The 20,242-nt window shown below is 44.4% G+C and overlaps 1 protein-coding gene across 6 annotated transcripts in view; it reads right to left on the minus strand.

The window, feature by feature from the left end:
- The window catches only part of LOC142244310 (uncharacterized), a 417,067-nt gene that overhangs the window by 49,511 nt on the left and 347,314 nt on the right, over positions 1 to 20,242 (minus strand). For 4 of the 6 annotated variants that reach the window (XM_075316516.1, XM_075316515.1, XM_075316520.1 and 1 more), the window contains one exon: positions 17,361 to 17,573. The exons of the other annotated variants lie outside the window; for them this stretch is intronic. In XM_075316516.1, the coding sequence (XP_075172631.1) occupies positions 17,361 to 17,573 (213 nt within the window). The remainder of the gene's footprint in view (positions 1 to 17,360; positions 17,574 to 20,242) is intronic. 6 annotated transcript variants of the gene reach the window in all.

Here is a 20,242-nt window from a genome sequence, read left to right on the forward strand (position 1 = left end):
TCTCGGGCCGCCCGCGAGAGGTGATGTGACAAGCGGCGGTCATGGAAGTCAGTGACGAGCGCTGCTGTCAGAAGGGCAGGACTTCATCACCGCAGGTAATGAACTTTACTAACCTCCTCACAGCAGCGCTCATCATCCCCGCAGCTGCTGACACTACAGTGTGGGCAGATGCTGACACTGCTGTGCGGGCAGCTGCTGACACTGCTGTGTGGGCAGCTGCGGACACACTACAGTGAAGGCAGCTGCTGACACTGCTGTGCGGGCAGCTGCGGACACACTACAGTGCGGGCAGATGCTGACACTGTTGTGCGGGCAGCTGCGGGGCTGGGGCTGGAGCGGGAAACAGACTGCAGCGGCACCCGACGGAAGTCACACGGAAGTGCTTCCGTGCAGCTTCCGGGGATTTTGCGGACCCATTCACTTGTATTGAGTCACGGTCCGTTATTACGGAACAGAATAGGACATGTTCCATAATAACGGAACGAACATACGGCATCCGATGTGTTTTTTTGTAGGATCGGATGCATACGGAAGTTCTTCCGTGTGCCATCTGATCCTAAACAAAAGACATTGAAAAGATGGTCCTGTCCGTGGGTCCGCAAAAAAACAGGAACTGACCAGGACAAACGGAACGGTCATGTGAATGAGCCCTTAAGGCAAGTTTTATGCTAAATACCCAAAAGTGATTAAGATGCAACCCCCACGGAACCATTGTTTGTCTGGCTTCAGTACTAGCAGTGTCCCATCTGCTTAGGCATGAACAAAAGTATGGTTGCTTTTGGGTATTTATACGGTAACTTGCATGTTAAGGGTTCATCAAAGAACAAAAGATAAATGTGAACTGAGCTGAATATTGATTTTTGTAAGCGAGAATGAACAAACAACAGTTCAAGAATTGCTTTCATCTTTATGTTGTTTACCCTGTGGTTGAAGTGATAGAGTTTTATTCTTCAGGTCAGTATGCTTACTGGAATAACAGTCTAAAGGTACTGTCACACATAACGAGATCGCTAGCGAGATCGCAGCTGCGTCACCGTTCTGGTGACGCAGTAGCGATCCCGTTAGCGATCTCGTTATGTGTGACACTTACCAGCGATCAGGCCCCTGCTGTGAGATCGCTAGTCGTTGCTGAATGGTCCAGGTCATTTTCTTCAAAGGCGACGTCCTGCTGGGCAGGACACATCGCTGTGTTTGACACTGTGTGACAGGGTCACAGTGACTGCTGAGATCGTTATACAGGTCGCTACTGCGACCTGTATTGTTCCTGCATCGCTGGTAAGATCTGACTGTGTGACATCTCACCTGCGACCTCCCAGCGACTTACCTGCGATCCCTATCAGGTCGCATCGTTTTCGGGATCGCTGGTAAGTCGTTGTGTGTGACTGGGCCTTAAGGCTATGTTCACACGTCCTGTAATCATTTCCGTTTTTGCATCCTTTTGGCAAATGCAAACTCTGGAAAAAACAGATCCATTGACTATAATGATGACAGGTTTGTCAAAACTTGTCATCCATTAGGTGCCAATCAGTCATCCATTGTTTTGGACAGACAAAAAGTCCTGGCTGCAGAACTTTTCTTGTTAAAGCATAACGGGAGTCTATGTGCAATGGATTATTTAGTAAAGCATCAGTTCACCTATCAGTTAATGGATCCTTTAACTGATAGGTGAACTGATGCTTTACTAAATAATCCGTTGCCCATAGACTCCCATTATGCCTTAACAAATCCATTGCCCATATATGCTAGTTGGATTAGAATAAAATAAAATAGGATAAAATAGATTAATAGAATAGATAGAAAAAAATATAGAATAGATGAAAATTATTTAGAATAGATTGAAGGAGAGAGATAGCTAGTACGGCTATTTAACATAATTAAAAACTAATTTTTGAAAAAAAAACGACAAGAGATCCTGCTTTTTTTTTTTTAAATAAACAGCCAAAGTACAGCTGACAGCTGAGGGTTGCAGCCCGCAGCTGCTGCTGTACCTGTGCTAATATGAAAATTGTGGGGATCCCACGTAATTTTTTTCATAAATTATTTTTTAATTGGGCTAAATAGCTGTACTAGCTATCTCTATCAATCTATTCATCTATGCATTCTATATATCTAGTCAAAATGTTCCATGTATCTCTTCTTTCTAGCTATGCAGCCATCTATCTAGATAAAATTATAACAGATCTGTTAGCGGATCAGTTAAAAAAAGTGATCTGTTTGTGCAATCAGTTAACCGATCTGTTATTAGACCTGTCAGATCTGTTACAAACAGATTACAGGACATGTGAACCCAGCCTTATATACAGTCAGGGCCAGAAATATTTGGACATTGACACAAGTTTTGTTATTTTAGCTGTTTACAAAAACATGTTCAGAAATACAATTATATATATAATATGGGCTGAAAGTGCACACTCCCAGCTGCAATATGAGAGTTTTCACATCCAAATCGGAGAAAGGGTTTAGGAATCATAGCTCTGTAATGCATAGCCTCCTCTTTTTCAAGGGACCAAAAGTAATTGGACAAGGGACTCTAAGGGCTGCAATTAACTCTGAAGGCGTCTCCCTCGTTAACCTGTAATCATTGAAGTAGTTAAAAGGTCTGGGGTTGATTACAGGTGTGTGGTTTTGCATTTGGAAGCTGTTGCTGTGACCAGACAACATGCGGTCTAAGGAACTCTAAATTGAGGTGAAGCAAAACATCCTGAGGCTGAAAAAAAAGAAAAAATCCATCAGAGAGATAGCAGACATACTTGGAGTAGCAAAATCAACAGTCGGGTACATTCTGAGAAAAAAGGAATTGACTGGTGAGCTTGGGAACTCAAATAGGCCTGGGCGTCCACGGATGACAACAGTGGTGGATGATCGCCGCATACTTTCTTTGGTGAAGAAGAACCCGTTCACAACATCAACTGAAGTCCAGAACACTCTCAGTGAAGTAGGTGTATCTGTCTCTAAGTCAACAGTAAAGAGAAGACTCCATGAAAGTAAATACAAAGGGTTCACATCTAGATGCAAACCATTCATCAATTCCAAAAATAGACAGGCCAGAGTTAAATTTGCTGAAAAACACCTCATGAAGCCAGCTCAGTTCTGGAAAAGTATTCTATTGACAGATGAGACAAAGATCAACCTGTACTAGAATGATGGGAAGAAAAAGTTTGGAGAAGAAAGGGAACGGCACATGATCCAAGGCACACCACATCCTCTGTAAAACATGGTGGAGGCAACGTGATGGCATGGGCATGCATGGCTTTCAATGGCACTGGGTCACTTGTGTTTATTGATGACATAACAGCAGACAAGAGTAGCCGGATGAATTCTGAAGTGTACCGGGATATACTTTCAGCCCAGATTCAGCCAAATGCCGCAAAGTTGATCGGACGGCGCTTCATAGTACAGATGGACAATGACCCCAAGCATACAGCCAAAGCTACCCAGGAGTTCATGAGTGCAAAAAAGTGGAACATTCTGCAATGGCCAAGTCAATCACCAGATCTTAACCCAATTGAGCATGCATTTCACTTGCTCAAATCCAGACTTAAGACGGAAAGACCCACAAACAAGCAAGACCTGAAGGCTGCGGCTGTAAAGGCCTGGCAAAGCATTAAGAAGGAGGAAACCCAGCGTTTGGTGATGTCCATGGGTTCCAGACTTAAGGCAGTGATTGCCTCCAAAGGATTCGCAACAAAATATTGAAAATAAAAATAATTTTTTGGGTTTGGTTTATTTGTCCAATTACTTTTGACCTCCTAAAATGTGGAGTGTTTGTAAAGAAATGTGTACAATTCCTACAATTTCTATCAGATATTTTTGTTCAAACCTTCAAATTAAACGTTACAATCTGCACTTGAATTCTGTTTTAGAGGTTTCATTTCAAATCCAATGTGGTGGCATGCAGAGCCCAACTCGCGAAAATTGTGTCACTGTCCAAATATTTCTGGACCTAACTGTAGTTTTTGTTTTGCTAATTTTACATACACACACATATACACACACACATGCACACGCGCACACACACAATTTAAATTGAAAAAAAATAAAAATTGGACATTCCAAGCACTATCATTTTTTTTTATTTTTTGGCGGACAGCCACATGAGGATTTTTTTTGTGGTGTAAGGCTCTGTGCACACTAGAAAACGGAATTTTCTTAAGAAAATTCCGCAGGGTCTGAAAGATTACCGTACCCGCTGTAAAAAAACCGCGGCAAACCGCACCCGAAAACCGCATGCGGTTTGCCGCGGTTTTACCACGATATTGTTCGCAGTATTGCCGCGGTTTTTCCGCGTGCGGGTTGGTACATGTGTTTTAATGCATTCCATGCAATAAAGCACATAGGAAAAAAAAAAAAGTTCCTTCTGAGATAGATAGATAGATAGATAGATAGATAGATAGACAGACAGATGACAGATCACTGTATTTCTCCCGAGCGGTAATGTGTTGTTCACATTACCGGCCGTGGGAAATGCCCTGTGGTTACCTCTGCTGTCTCGTTGCGAGGCTGCATTCAGTGCAGCGTTAGTCGCGGCTGGATGCAAGCATCGCAGGACGTGGATTACGCCGGAGCTGTGTGTTTCGCGGGGTTAATAAAGGGAGAAAGCTTTTTTGTGTTTTATTTAAAATAAAGGATTTTTCGGTGTGTGTGTTTTTTCACTTTACTTACGGGATGATCATGGTAGCTGTCTCATAGACGCTGCCATGATCAAGCCTGGACTTAAACGGCAGCGGATCGCGGACTCGTTATTACCTGGATTGCCACTGCATTACGGCATCTGGAAGAGCCGGGGACACTCCTGGACTGACGCATAATGGATGCGACAGTCCTGGGGCAGCTGCAGGCTGATATTCTCGGCTGCAGGAGGAGGGGGCATTAACCCTGTCCCTCGCCCTCCCCAGCTTGAGAATACCGGGCCGCCGCTGTGTGTTTACCTCGGCTGGAAGGTAAAAATACAGCGGAGCCCACGTGGTTTTTTTTCTATATGTCCGCTTGATTTGCATGTGCATTCTATGTGTCTGTGTGTGAGTGTGATCTGTGTGTATTCTATGTCTATGTCTGTGATGTGTGTGTGTGTTTACTCTGCTCCGCTTCCTCTTCCTGTCATAATGACATCACTTCCCTGCAAACCGCAGGGCAGCGATGAACATTATGTCCCGAATCCGCGAAATACCGGAGGGAATAACGCAGGAAAACGTAATGAACCGCACAGAATTTGCTGCCTGCGTTACTCCCTGCGGGATTTCACGATTACATTGCAGTCAATGGAGTGAAATGCCGCAGCGACCTGCGGAAAAGAAGTGTCATGCAATTTTTTTTGCTGCGGGAATCAAATGCAAATTCAAAACAATATTTATTTAAAAAAAAAAATCAGAGCTACAACTTCCATTTTTAGTTTGACAAAGCTATAGGTTGGCTTGTTTTTTGTTTTTTTTTGAAAGACTGGAAGGAGCAGAAGTTTTCAGTGATGCAATTTTTTTTTTTTTTTTTATGAATCACAATTTTTTTTATTCCCTTTTATTCCATTTTAGGTTTATCAGTTTGATAAAAATATTACATTATTTTTTTTTTTACAATCATCATTGTACATAAATAATTAACAGTTTTATAATTCAGGTTATTTAGGATACGTTACCAATACCAATTATTTGTACTTTTTTTGTTTCATTTTGTTGGTTATCATAAAAGCCAAGTTTTCAAACGCAAAATAGTTTTCTGCAATGTGTGTGTGTGTGTGTGTGTATATATATATATATATATATATGTATGTATATGTGTGTGTGTTTGTATGTGGAAAGGGTTATTATTGTATTATTTCCTTTTTAACTTATTTTTTTTTTATAGTCCCACAATGGGAATACAGTATTCTGATTGATCTTTCCAAAACTGAAATGCTTTCGTAATGCAGTGTTCGAGACGTCAGGTTTAGACTGACACTTGGCATATTACCCTTGGCAAGCTTCCCCCGAGATCATCACTCTGCCTAGGGTTGCAATGGTGTCTTTATTGGGACCGCACGGTCTGCCGATGGGGTTAAAAAGGTGGACACTCTCTTTTAATCAATAAGATGCCATTGTATATAGATGACAGCCACTGCATTATAGCCCATCAGGATGGCGAGAGGGTAGGGGCACTATTTGTTTAATCCTCTGTGCCATAAAAAGGGGGTGCTGCAGGATAAAGCCACTCAATGACCACTATATAAAGGCAGATTTAGGAGTTAAAACAAAGAATTGATGACTAGTGATGGGCAAACCTGAACTGTAAAAAGGAAAAGGAAGCAAAATGGGGATTTTGTGCAACAAATTTCTGGAAAATCTCCTGGCAGAAAAACACGTCAAACAGAGTCAAACCCGCATCTCATTTTTGGTGCGTTTTGCTGCCAGTAGATGAAGATTTCTGCATCAAATTTGTATCTCCTGGAAGAAAAATGTATCAAAACCGTACTGCGTGTTTGGTGCGTTTTTCTGACAGGAGATGGCGATTTTCTGCAAACAAAACCTCAACATGCATACATAGCCTAAGCCGATAATCCGGCATTGAGTTCACATCAGGTGAGTTCATGGAGTTCAACTGATGTCCCAGCTGGGGTACTATGTGAACCACCAGCTGTGATCTCATGTGAACTCACTGGCATCAATGCTCTCACAGATGTGGCTCTGTCAATATGTCCCTAACACCACAGTGATTGGTCACGTATTCTAAAATAACCATGCACTGTGACCTCAGATGTATCAGTGTCGGAATTATCCTGGGATGAAAGGGTGTTTTGGGAGTTGATAAATTGGAGAAAAAGGGTTATATATCTCTCTCAATATTATATATATATATATATATATATATATATATATATATATATATATATATATATATATATATATACACACACACACACACACACACACACACACATACATACACACATACATACACGCACACACACACACACTACAGTTCAAAAGTTTACGGTCACTTAGATATTTCCTTATTTTTGAAAGGAAAGAACTTTTTTTTCAATGAAACTAACATTAAACAGAAATACACTCTATACATTGTTAATGAGGTAAATGACTATTCTATCTTCAAACGTCTGGTTTTTAATGCAATATCTAGGTGTATAGAGGCACATTTCAAACAACCACCACTCCAGTGTTCTAATGGTACACTGTGTTTGCTAACTGTGTTAGAAGGCTAATGGATGTTTAAAAATCCCTTGAAAACCCTTGTGCAAGTATGTTAGCACAGCTGAAAACAGTTTTGCTGATTAGAGAAGCTATAAAACTGACCTTCCTTTGAGCTAGTTGAGAATCTGGAGCATTACATTTGTTGGTTCCATTAAACTCTCAAAATGGCCAGAAAAAAGAGAACTTTCACGTGAAGCTCGACAGTCTATTCTTGTTCTTAGAAATGAAGGATATTCCATGTGAGAATTTGCCAACTGAATATTTCCTACAACGGTGTGTACTACTCCCTTCAGAGGAGAGCACAAACAGGTTTTAACCAGAGTAGAAAAAGAAGTAGGAGGCCCCGCTGCACAACTGAGCAACAAGATAAATACATTAAAGTCTCAATCAACGTTTCACAGGTCCTCAACTGTCAGTTTCATTAAATAGTACCTGCAAAACGCCAGTGTTAATGTCTACAGTGAGGAAGGACTCCAGGATGCTGGCCTTCAGGGCAGAGTGGCAAAGAAAAAGCCATATTTGAAACTGGCTAATAAAAGGAAAAGATTAATATGGACAAAAGAACACAGACATTGGACAGAGAAAGATTGGAAAAAAAGTGTTATGGACGGATGAATCGAAGTTTGAGGTGTTTGGATCACACAGAACATCACTGAGAAGCAAAACTACTGACAAGATGCTGGAAGAGTGCTTGACACCATCTGTCAAGCATGGTGGAGGTAATGTGATGGTCTGGGGTTGCATTGGTGCTGGTAAAGGGAGAGATTTGTACAGGGTAAAAGGGATAATGAATAAGGAAGGCTATCGCTCCATTTTGCAATGCCATGCCATATCCTGTGGACAGCGCTTGATTGGAGGCAATTTCATCCTACAACAGGACAATGATGCAAAGCACACCTCCAAATTATAAGCATCCATAGGAGGAGAAAGTCAACGGCACATCCAGTAAGTTTCAAAAAAGTGCTTTATTTTAATTCCATATGTACATTAAAAGAGCGGGCAGAGAACTGGGTGAAGGTCTCAATTTCATCTGCCTTCTTTCCAGGTGCACCGGAGACCTACATAACGGAAGGAACCAACAAGCTCACTTCTCCCTGGTACTGCAAAGAGCTCAGCAAGGTAGTGCAGAACCACATTCTTGTTTGTTGGAAACCTCCAAATTATGCATTAACTATTTAGGGAAGAAGCAGGCAGCTGGTATTCTATCTGTAATGGAGTGGTCAGCCCAGTCAACAGATCTCAACCCTATTGAGCTGTTGTGGGAGCAGCTGGACCTTATGGTACGCAAAAAGTGCCCATCAAGCCAATCCAACTTGTGGGAGGGGTTTCTGGAAGCATGGGGTTAAATATATCCAGATTACCTCATCAAATTAACAGCTAGAATACCAAAAGGTCTGCAAAGCTGTAATTGCTGCAAAGGGAGCATTCTTTGACAAAAGTAAAGTTTGATCTTTGACAAAAGTAAAGTTTGATGGAGAAAATTTCTAACCTAGTCAAAGTCTGGACTATATTTTCTATTGATTATGCAACTCATTTGATAAATAAAAGTATGATTTTTTTATGGAAAAGACAAAATTGTCTACGTGACCCCAAACCTTTGAACGGTAGGGTGTATATCCCACCAAAGACACCATCTGTAAGGAGTTTGTATGTTCTCCCCGTGTTTGCGTGGGTTTCCTCCGGGTTCTCCGGTTTCCTCCCACACTCCAAAAACATACAGATAGGGACTCTAGATTGTGAGCCCCAATGGGGACAGTATTTCCAATGTATGTAAAGCGCTGTGGAATTAATAGCGCTATATAAATGAATAAAATTATTATTACAATTATTATTATTATTATATGTATAAACACAGTGTTCAGAATTATTAGGCAAGTTGTACTCAGAGGAATTTTTTTTATTATTGATCAACAACTATGTTCTCAATCAACCCAAAAGACTCAAATATCAAAGCTTAACATTTCTGGAAGTTGGAGTGTTTTTTTTTTAGATTTGGCTATTTTAAGAGGATATCTGTTTTTGCAGGTAACTATTACTGTGCAGAATTATTAGGCAACTTAATAAAAAACAAATATATTCCCATCTCACTTATTTATTTTCACCAGGTAAACCAATATAACTGCACAAAATTTAGAAATAAACATTTCTGACATGCAAAAACAAAACCCCAAAAAATTAGTAACCAATATAGCCAACTTTCTATATGATGACACTCAACAGCCTACCATACAAAGATTAATGGAGATAGTCAGTTGCTTGACCTGTTTACGATCAACATTGCGTGCAGCAGCCACCACAGCCTCCCAGACACTGTTCCGAGAGGTGTACTGTTTTTCCTCCCTGTAGATCTCACATTTTATGAGGAACCACAGGTTCTCTATGGGGTTCAGATTAGGTGAACAAGGGGGCCATGTCATTATTTTTTCATAGTTTAGACCTTTACTGGCCAGCCACGCTGTGGAGTAATTGGATGCATGTGATAGAGCATTGTTCTGCATGAAAATCATGTTTTTCTTGAACGATACCGACTTCTTCCTGTACCACTGCTTGAAGAAGTTGTCTTCCAGAAACTGGCAGTAGGTCTGGGAGTTCAGCTTCACTCCATCCTCAATCCGAAAAGGTCCCACAAGTTCATCTTTGATGATACCATCCCATACCAGAACCCCACCTTCACCTTGCTGGAGTCTGAATCGGAGTGGCATTCTCTGCTGTTTACTGATCCAGCCTCTGGCCCATCCATCTGGCCCATCAAGAGTCACTCTCATTTCATCAGTCCATAAAACCTTTGAAAAATCAGTCTCAAGATATTTCTTGGCCCAGTCTTCACGTTTTATCTTATGTTTCTTGTTCAAAGGAGGTCGTTTTTCAGCCTTCCTTACCTTGGCCATGTCCCTGAGTATGGCACACCTTGTGCTTTTTGATACTCCAGTAACAATGCAGCTCTGAAATATGGCCAAACTGGTGGCAAATGGCATCTTGGCAGCTTAACGCTTGATTTTCCTCAATTCATGGGCAGTTATTTTGCGCCTTTTTTGCCCAACACGCTTCTTGCGACCCTGTTGGCTATTTGCCATGAAACGCTTGATTGTTCGGTGATCATGTTTCTAAAGTTTGGCAATTTCAAGACTGCTGCATCCCTCTGCAAGACATCTCACAATTTTGGATTTTTCAGAGCCTGTTAATTCTCTCTTCTGATCTATTTTGCCACAGGAAAGGCAGTTGACTAATAATTAAGCACACCTTATATAGGGTGTTGATGTCATTACACCACACCCCTCCTCATTACAGAGATGCACATCACCTGATTTACTTAATTGGTAGTTGGCTCTCAAGCCTATACAGCTTGAAGTAGGACAACATGTGTAAAAATTATCATGTGATAAAAATACTCATTTGCATAATAATTCTGCACACGGTGTGTGTATAATATACATACATATATATATAAATATATATATATATATATATATATATATATACACACATACATATATAAAAGATTTTTCTGTTTTATGCTTATTTCATTTTTCTTACACGGTTAGTAATGGGAGGGTCTCATAGAACCCTACCCATTACTAATCCAGGGCTTTGTGGCAGCTGTGATTTTTTGACAGCCGAAATAATGCTCATAACTGGGGGCTCCAGCTGTCGCCATGCTGAGTATGAAAATAGGGGGGAACCTTTGCCAATTTTTCCAATTATTTATTTTTACATTCCACTCCGGGATTTAGACAGCTAGTGTGATGTCAACCATTCACACATGCCGGCAATCTTACTGCAACCAACCACAGACACTGTTAGAGAGTGGGCGGGTGAAGCAGTGCACATTCATAAAGTTTCATGAGTGGACCTGGAAAAAGTGTGACTGCCTCGCTGAGACTTGGTAAGTATGATTGTTGTGCTTTAAACCCCATTTTGCTTCCTTCTTTTTTCTTTTTATCTGGGTGGCCAAACCCGAACAGTGACATGGACTTCCCTGAGAAATTAAGTGTTCGGGTTCGCCCATCATAAGTCCTTACCCATGGACAAAGGGGAATATCTCTACTACAAAAGAGTTGATGATAAGTTGTTGCCTTATTTCCCTACAACAATGATTACGCCTTTGATAAAATGTAATCATCCATTTTTTGCCCACCCAGGACCTTAGGTACTGTTAGAGCTTGTACAAAAGAAAATGTGGCATCCTCAATTGAGAACTTTGTGCCATGAGATACATGATCAGTGCCTTACCTGTTTACAAAATATTGCCAAGGGTAAGAGAAAACCCCATCTATGCAGAATAGAAGTAGCGGACCACCTTTGGCAGTCTATTCCAATTGATTTTATTGTCCCCTTCCCTCCAGAAAAATGGAGGATTTAAGCATGCATTGGTGATAGATGTTTTTTCCAAGTGGGTTGAAGTTCTTCCTGCTACAAACAATAATGCCCTAATAACAGCCAGACTTTTGAGGCAAAATGACCCAGTGAATCCTAACACCTGTGGGTTTCCCCATCTCTACTGACATCAGAAAAAGAAGATTTCTCAAACATTTACCCAACAACCCTAAAACAAAAAGTAAAAAAAGAAAAAAAAAAACACTAATTGCACAATTTTATCTGTACTCACCAACAACTCACCTGTTCACACAAAAACAGCTACTAATAAGCTCCTTTTCTTATAAATTCCAGTATTCTTTTAGGATTTTCCTTGCCAGTTTAGGGGTTTTAATTTATTGTTAATTCTTGAAAATCAATCTATCTCAAGTTGTCTTTTGAAACTGGGTAGGACTTAGGATCAAAGTCGTACTTCTGCCTATGTGTACTAAGTCTGCTTAAAGCCCTCCCATAAATCAGCAGTCAAATTTTACTTTCTGTTTTCTCAAAGCTCAGAAAACCCCCCAAAATTATTTCTATTGTGATATGTACATAGACCAGTCATGGTGAACCTTTTGCAGGCCGAGTGCCCAAACTGTAGCCCTAAACCCAATTTTTTTTCCGAAGTGCCAACCAATCCTATTATATAAAGAATTGATTGTAGTCTTACCTTTGCAGTCTTCTGTTCAGCAGGGGGCATCACGCTCATGCTTACCACACATTGAAGCTGAGCCCCTGCCCTTTCCAGACACAGCAGTTGGATTGATCTTTCTGGAAAAAATTGCAGCATATTAGACAGAGATTTTTAGCATGGAATGCAGTCAGATTTCATCCTGTAATCCACATCTACATTTCAAAGTCTGAACATCTTGAAATCCCATAAAGACGTATGAGTTGCTCCCCTCCCCTTCATTGTGTAGTTATGTCCCCCTTCCTCGGCCACTTCCTGGTAAACATGTCCCCCATCCTGATATATATTTCCTACATTCTGGTATATTTGTCCCCGTCACGGCCCTATCCTGGTAAATGTACCCCATTCTGGCATGTTCCCCCATGCTGGTAAATGTACCCAATCCTGACATATTGCCCATCCTTGTAAATGTTCCCCCATCCCGGCATGTACCCCATTCCTGGTAAATGTTCCCAATCCTGGTTAATTTACCCCCATCCAGGTAAATGTACCCTATCGTGGCATGTTTCCTCCATCCTGGCATGCATGTTTTCCCCATCCTGGCATGCATGTTTCCCCATCCTGGCATGCATGTTTCCTCCATCCTGGCATGCATGTTTCCTCCATCCTTGCATGTATGTTTCCTCCATCCTGGCATGCATGTTTCCTCATCCTGGCATGCATGTTTCCCCATCCTGGCATGCATGTTTCCTCCATCCTGGCATGCATGTTTCCTCATCCTGGCATGCATGTTTTCCCCATCCTGGCATGCATGTTTCCCCATCCTGGCATGCATGTTTCCCCATCCTGGCATGCATGTTTCCTCCATCCTGGCATGCATGTTTCCCCATCCTGGCATGTATGTTTCCTCCATCCTGGCATGCATGTTTCCTCATCCTGGCATGCATGTTTCCTCCATCCTGGCATGCATGTTTCCTCCATCCTGGCATGCATGTTTCCTCCATCCTGGCATGCATGTTTCCTCCATCCTGGCATGTATTCTTTCCCCATCCTGGCATGCATGTTTCCTCCATCCTGGCATGCATGTTTCCTCCATCCTGGCATGCATGTTTCCTCCATCCTGGCATGTATTCTTTCCCCATCCTGGCATGCATGTTTCCTCCATCCTGGCATGCATGTTTCCTCCATCCTGGCATGCATGTTTCCTCCATCCTGGCATGCATGTTTCCTCCATCCTGGCATGCATGTTTCCTCCATCCTGGCATGCATGTTTCCTCCATCCTGGCATGCATGTTTCCTCCATCCTGGCATGCATGTTTCCTCCATCCTGGCATGCATGTTTCCTCCATCCTGGCATGCATGTTTCCTCCATCCTGGCATGCATGTTTCCTCCATCCTGGCATGCATGTTTCCTCCTTCCTGGCATGCATGTTTCCTCCATCCTGGCATGCATGTTTTCCCCATCCTGGCATGCATGTTTCCTCCATCCTGGCATGCATGTTTCCTCCATCCTGGCATGCATGTTTCCTCCATCCTGGCATGCATGTTTCCTCCATCCTGGCATGTATTCTTTCCCCATCCTGGCATGCATGTTTCCTCCATCCTGGCATGCATGTTTTCCCCATCCTGCCATGCATGTTTCCTCCATCCTGGCATGCATGTTTCCCCATCCTGGCATGCATGTTTCCTCCATCCTGGCATGCATGTTTCCTCCATCCTGGCATGCATGTTTCCTCCATCCTGGCATGCATGTTTCCTCCATCCTGGCATGCATGTTTCCTCCATCCTGGCATGCATGTTTCCTCCATCCTGGCATGCATGTTTCCTCCATCCTGGCATGCATGTTTCCTCCATCCTGGCATGCGTGTTTTCCCCATCCTGGCATGCGTGTTTCCTCCATCCTGGCATGCGTGTTTCCCCATCCTGGCATGCATGTTTTCCCCATCCTGGCATGCATGTTTTCCCCATCCTGGCATGCGTGTTTCCTCCATCCTGGCATGTGTGTTTCCCCATCCTGGCATGCATGTTTTCCCCATCCTGGCATGCGTGTTTCCTCCATCCTGGCATGTGTGTTTCCCCATCCTGGCATGCGTGTTTCCCCATCCTGGCATGCGTGTTTCCCCATCCTGGCATGCGTGTTTCCTCCATCCTGGCATGCATGTTTCCTCCATCCTGGCATGCATGCTTCCTCCATCCTGGCATGCATGTTTCCTCCATCCTGGCATGCATGTTTCCTCCATCCTGGCATGCATGTTTCCTCCATCCTGGCATGCGTGTTTCCCCATCCTGGCATGCATGTTTTCCCCATCCTGGCATGTGTGTTTCCCCATCCTGGCATGCATGTTTTACCCATCCTGGCATGCGTCTTTCCTCCATCCTGGCATGCGTGTTTCCTCCATCCTGGCATGTGTGTTTCCCCATCCTGGCATGCATGTTTCCCCATCCTGGCATGCATGTTTCCTCCATCCTGGCATGCATTGTTCCCCATCCTATCATGCATGTTTCCTCCATCCTGGCAAGCATGTTTCCCCCCCATCCTGGCATGCATGTCATCCCCCCCATGCTGGCATGCGTGTCATCCCCCCCATGCTGGCATGCGTGTTCTCCCACCCCAAGCTGGCATGCGTGTTCTCCCACCCCATGCTGGCATGCGCGTTCTCCCACCCCATGCTGGCATGCGCGTTCCCCCACCCCATGCTGGCATGCGCGTTCCCCCACCCCATGCTGGCATGCGCGTTCCCCCACCCCATGCTGCCATGTGCGTTCCCCCTCCACCACCCCATGCTGCCATGTGCGTTCCCCCACCCCCACCCCATGCTGCCATGTGCGTTCCCCCACCCCATGCTGCCATGTGCGTTCCCCCTCCCCCACCCCATGTTGCCATATGCGTTCCCCCTCCCCCACCCCATGCTGCCATGTGCGTTCCCCCACCCCCACCCCATGCTGCCATGTGCTTTCCCCCACCCCCACCCCATGCTGGCATGCGCGTTCCCCCACCCCATGCTGGCATGCGCGTTCCCCCACCCCATGCTGCCATGTGCGTTCCCCCTCCACCACCCCATGCTGCCATGTGCGTTCCCCCACCCCCACCCCATGCTGCCATGTGCGTTCCCCCACCCCATGCTGCCATGTGCGTTCCCCCTCCCCCACCCCATGTTGCCATATGCGTTCCCCCTCCCCCACCCCATGCTGCCATGTGCGTTCCCCCACCCCCACCCCATGCTGCCATGTGCTTTCCCCCACCCCCACCCCATGCTGCCATGTGCGTTCCCCCACCCCATGCTGCCATGTGCGTTCCCCCTCACCCACCCCATGCTGCCACGTGCGTTCCCCCTCCCCCACCCCATGTTGCCACGTGCGTTCCCCCTCCCCCACCCCATGCTGCCATGTGCGTTCCCCCACCCCCACCCCATGCTGCCATGTGCTTTCCCCCACCCCCACCCCATGCTGCCATGTGCGTTCCCCCACCCCATGCTGCCATGTGCGTTCCCCCTCACCCACCCCATGCTGCCATGTGCGTTCCCCCACCCCATCCCCACCTTGGCACAGCCGCACACGAGTTGTAAAAAAAAAAAAAAAAAAAGAAGCAACACACAACTTACCTTTCTGCACACGCTCCCCCGCTGCGCGCTGCTGGGTCCTCAGTTCCCACGCGGCCAGCAGACAACGCCAGCGCCTTTCTCTGACGCTCCTCCATCTCCTAGGCAACACACCTGCAGCCTGGGGGAGGAGGAGTGTCAGAGCGGAGGAGAAATGTCTCCTCCGCTCCAACACAGATTTGATCTGCCGGCGTGACTGCACCAGCTGCAGGATCGGGCGACAGCACGCGTGCCAGCAGAATGGGCTCAGCGTGCCCCTGGTGGCACGCGTTCCATAGGTTCGCTATCACTGACATAGACCATTAAAAGGTTATTCCTATCTTCTACATTTATGACCTACAGAAAGGGCATACCATAAGACCCCAATAGGTGCAGGACCCCCATTTCCTAATTCTCCTCAGCCACTTTTGCGCCACCACAACAACCACTCATTCTATAAAAATAGCAGCTGTCATCAGCTGGCAAACAAGGGTCACAAAAGAAGTTAATTACAAAAAAAAATATAAGTACAGTGGTACGTTGCTTCACGAGAACAATCCGTTCTGGGACTGTGCTTGTTAATCAAGGTACTCGTTCAGCAGAGCAAGATTTCCCATAGGAAATCATTGCAATGCTGACGATCCGTTCCACAACTTCTAAAATGTCCCATCCTGGTCCCCTATTCTATCATTCCACACATGCACAAACACACACACAAACACACACACAAACACACACACAAACTCACACACAAACTCACACACAAACTCACACACAAACTCACACACAAACTCACACACAAACTCACACACAAACTCACACAAACTCCCACAAACACACATGCACGCACGCACACGCACATATTATATGCTCACCTTATCTCCGGTTCCATCGCCGGTCTGCTGGGACTTGCTGTTCTCTGGTACGGGGCCGGGCTGTGTAACGCGTTACCATAACGACGAGGCAGGAAGTTCCCGGCCAGAGCGCTGACGTCAAAGGCAGAGCAGCTTGCCTCTGATTGGCCAGCGCTCTGCCTTTCATTAGCGGTGACAGGAAGTTCCTCCCTCGTCGCTATGGATGCAGAGACACAGCGTGGACTGGAGCGGAGCGGCGCACTACAGCACCCAGGAGGCCGGCGATGAAATGAAAGGTAAACATATTATGTTATATTATATGCTCACCTTACCTTCCGTTCCATCGCATGCCTCCTGGGTCTTGTAGTTCGCCGCGAGGACGTCGCGATGTACCCGGGAACTACAAGAACCAAGAGATCGGCGGTGGAACGGAAGGTAAGGTGAGCATAATACTGTATGTGTGTGCGTGCGTGCATGTTTATGTGTGTTTGTGCGTACATGTGTGTGTTTGTGTGGACTGCAAGTGCGGGTCAGAGTGTGGTGGATGGACGAAACCGGAAGTGTGTGCGGTTAGGATTTCGCTCGTACAGCAAAGCTTTCTCGTAAAGCGGGTTACAAATTTACAGAAAGCTTTGCTTGTTAAGCGAAATTCTCAAGAGGGTTACTCGTTATGCGAGGTACCACTGTATTTTCATACCTTATTTAAAATGATTAAAAAAAACACAAAAGTTTATAAAATTTAAAAGTTAAGTCAGTAAATTTTTACCTGTAACCATAGGATCTTTAGTATTAGTAGCAGTGGTAGAGTCAAGCTGTGGTTCTACTGAAGCATCAACATCTGGCTCCTTTTTAATAGATGCAATGGACTGATGATACGACTTCAGCAAAGTGGAAACTGAAGAACTGATTAAAGGTTTCTTACTAGTAGGACATAACGTATCAGAAGAATGATGTGATGAAAAAGAATTGCTGGCTGTGGCTAGAAAAAAAATGTTCAAGCAAAAGGTTAAATAAAAAAAAAAAATACCAAGGAAAATGTACATCAGGTAAATGCACTTTAACATCAGAATGGGCGCAAAGAGAAAAGTAACTTCCTTTGGCCATATAAAATGTCCTGGATTCAGAAGTTGTAACTAGTGATTGCAGATACTCAGGAGCGGGTTTTAAAACAAAAAATCCTGATTCCGGCCTGAAATTGATCCTTGATATCTGGCCCGACGCTGGTCCCCATATAAGTATATGGGTACCAGGATTCGGCACTTTAAAATAGTGGTAGAAGGGATAAGGGGATTTGAGCAAGTGTGTTATACCTACTAGTCTCCAGCGTGGCGGTAACGATACTTCCAGGGCCGCTCATTATGCATCATGCATATGCATTGCTTTCCTCGCCCACTGAGAGTCCCTGCATCTCTGATTGTTTGCACTCCTACCCTGTGGGACAGCCTGTCTGACTGCTTTCAATCAGAGGCACGGTTTATGTCCCTATACTGGTGTAAAAATAAATAAATAAAAAAAAATTAGTGTAAGGTCCCCCTATATTATGATACCCAGCACAGATAAAGCATATGGCTAAAGGCTGCAGCCCCCAGCCTTGTGCTTATATTGGCTGTGTATCAAAATAAGAGGGACTACATGAAGCTTTTTATTTTACAATATTTAAATAAATGATTTTAAAATCAGTGTGTGGTCCCCCAATTTTGATACTCAGCCTTGATAAAGCCTACAGCTGGGGGCTGGTATTCTCAGGCTGGGGAGGCCCATGGTTAATGGGGCCCCCCAGCCTAAAAATAGCAGCCTGCAGCCACCCAGAATTGTCGCATGCATTAGATGCGACAAGCCTGGAACTTTACTAGACTCATCCCAATTGCCCTGGTGCGGCGGCAATCAGGGTAATAAGGGGTTAATGATAGCTCTGACAGGTGTACGAGACCACCCCATTACTATTCTGTAAGTAAAAAGAAATAAAACACAAACATCGAAAAAATCCTTTACTTGAAATAAAAAAAGTTCCACCCTCTTTTATCCTTTTATTATACCCCCAAAACACCCAGGTCCGACGTAATCCACGAGGTCCCATGACAATTCCAACTCTGCTACATTACTGACAACACAGCGAGAGGAAAATTTGGTGTAAAAATTTCAGCAACAGATCTGCATCTTTTTACCAAAAAAAACACGGTTTTTTGCCAGGAGATGCAAGTCTGTGAACTCACCTGAGGTCAATTTACTTGCGGTCATAGGTGGGGTTCCATGGGAACCTTCATCTGTGACCGCAGATAAACTGAGTGGGGTCATCACTGCGGCTCAGTCAGTCTCAACCTGAATGCACAAAGTGCGGACATGTTTTGTGCGCTGTGACTTCAATATGTAGCAGAGCTGGAATAGTCATTGGACCTCGTATGGATTACGATAAAACTGGTGGCTTGGGGGTTAATAAATTAGTGGATTCAAATGAGGTCACCTGAGGTCGGTTTACTTGTGGTCACAGGTGGTGTACCGTGGGAACCTCCAGATGTGACCGCAGATAAATTGAGTGAGTAATCACTCACAGCTGCAAAGTCAGTCTCTGCCCGAAGCCACAGCATGTGGACTTGTTCTGCGCCTGTGTGCGGTCACTTATGTATGTATTTAGCAGCACTGGAATCGTCGTGGGAGCTTGTGTGGATTTAGTCGGAACTAGATGTTTGGGGTTAGTAAATTGGTGAAAGAGGGTATTTTTTCATATTTTATTTCAAATAAAGATTTTTTTCAGTGTTTATTTCTTTTATCTTACAGATTAGTTATGGGGGGTCTCATAGACACCTCCCATTACTAATCTATGGCTTAGTGGCAGCTGTGAGCTGTCATTAACACCTTATATAACCCCGAATGCAACTGCACCAGGGCAATCGGGATGTGTTGGGATTGTCATATCTAATGGATGGAACAATTCTGGGTGGCTGCAGGTTCCTATTTTTAGGCTGGGGGGGGGAGCAATAACCATGAGTCTACCCAGCCTTAGAATACCAGTCCCCACCTGTTGGGCTTTATCATGGCTGGGTATCAAAATTGGGGAGACCTATGCTGATTTTTTAAATTATTGAAATAATTAAAAAAAAAAGCTGCATGCTCTAATTTTGATACACAGCTAAGATAAGCGCATGGCTGGGGGCTGCAGCCTGTAGCCGTATGCTTTATCTGTACTAGGTATCACAATATGGGGGGATCTTAAGACAATTTATTTATTTTTGCACCACTGTAGATACGCAGACAGCGTATGCAAATCAGACACGCTGTCACACAGGGTGGGGGTGCAGTCTTACTGCAACCAATCACAGATGCTGGGACTGCCGGTGGGTGGGGAAAACAGTGAATATGTATGAGGGTTAATGAGCAGCCCCGTAGGTAGTGTTACCACTACGTGAGAGACTTGGTAAGTATAATGCGCCTGCTCAAATCCCCCTAGCCCTTTCTACCACCATTTTAAAGCGCATGATTTGGGAACTCATAAACTTATATGGGGACCGGCGTTCTAGGAGATAGTCGGGCTTAATCACCGATCCCGAATATCTGTGGGTCCGCCCATCACTAGTTATGATGCAATCAGATTTGGTGGCAAAACCTGGTCACAGATTCCCTTTAATCCTCAGTGTTGTAAAAAGGTGGTGT

This window comes from Anomaloglossus baeobatrachus, chromosome 6 (genome assembly GCF_048569485.1).
Source record: "Anomaloglossus baeobatrachus isolate aAnoBae1 chromosome 6, aAnoBae1.hap1, whole genome shotgun sequence".
Taxonomy (NCBI): domain Eukaryota; kingdom Metazoa; phylum Chordata; class Amphibia; order Anura; family Aromobatidae; genus Anomaloglossus; species Anomaloglossus baeobatrachus.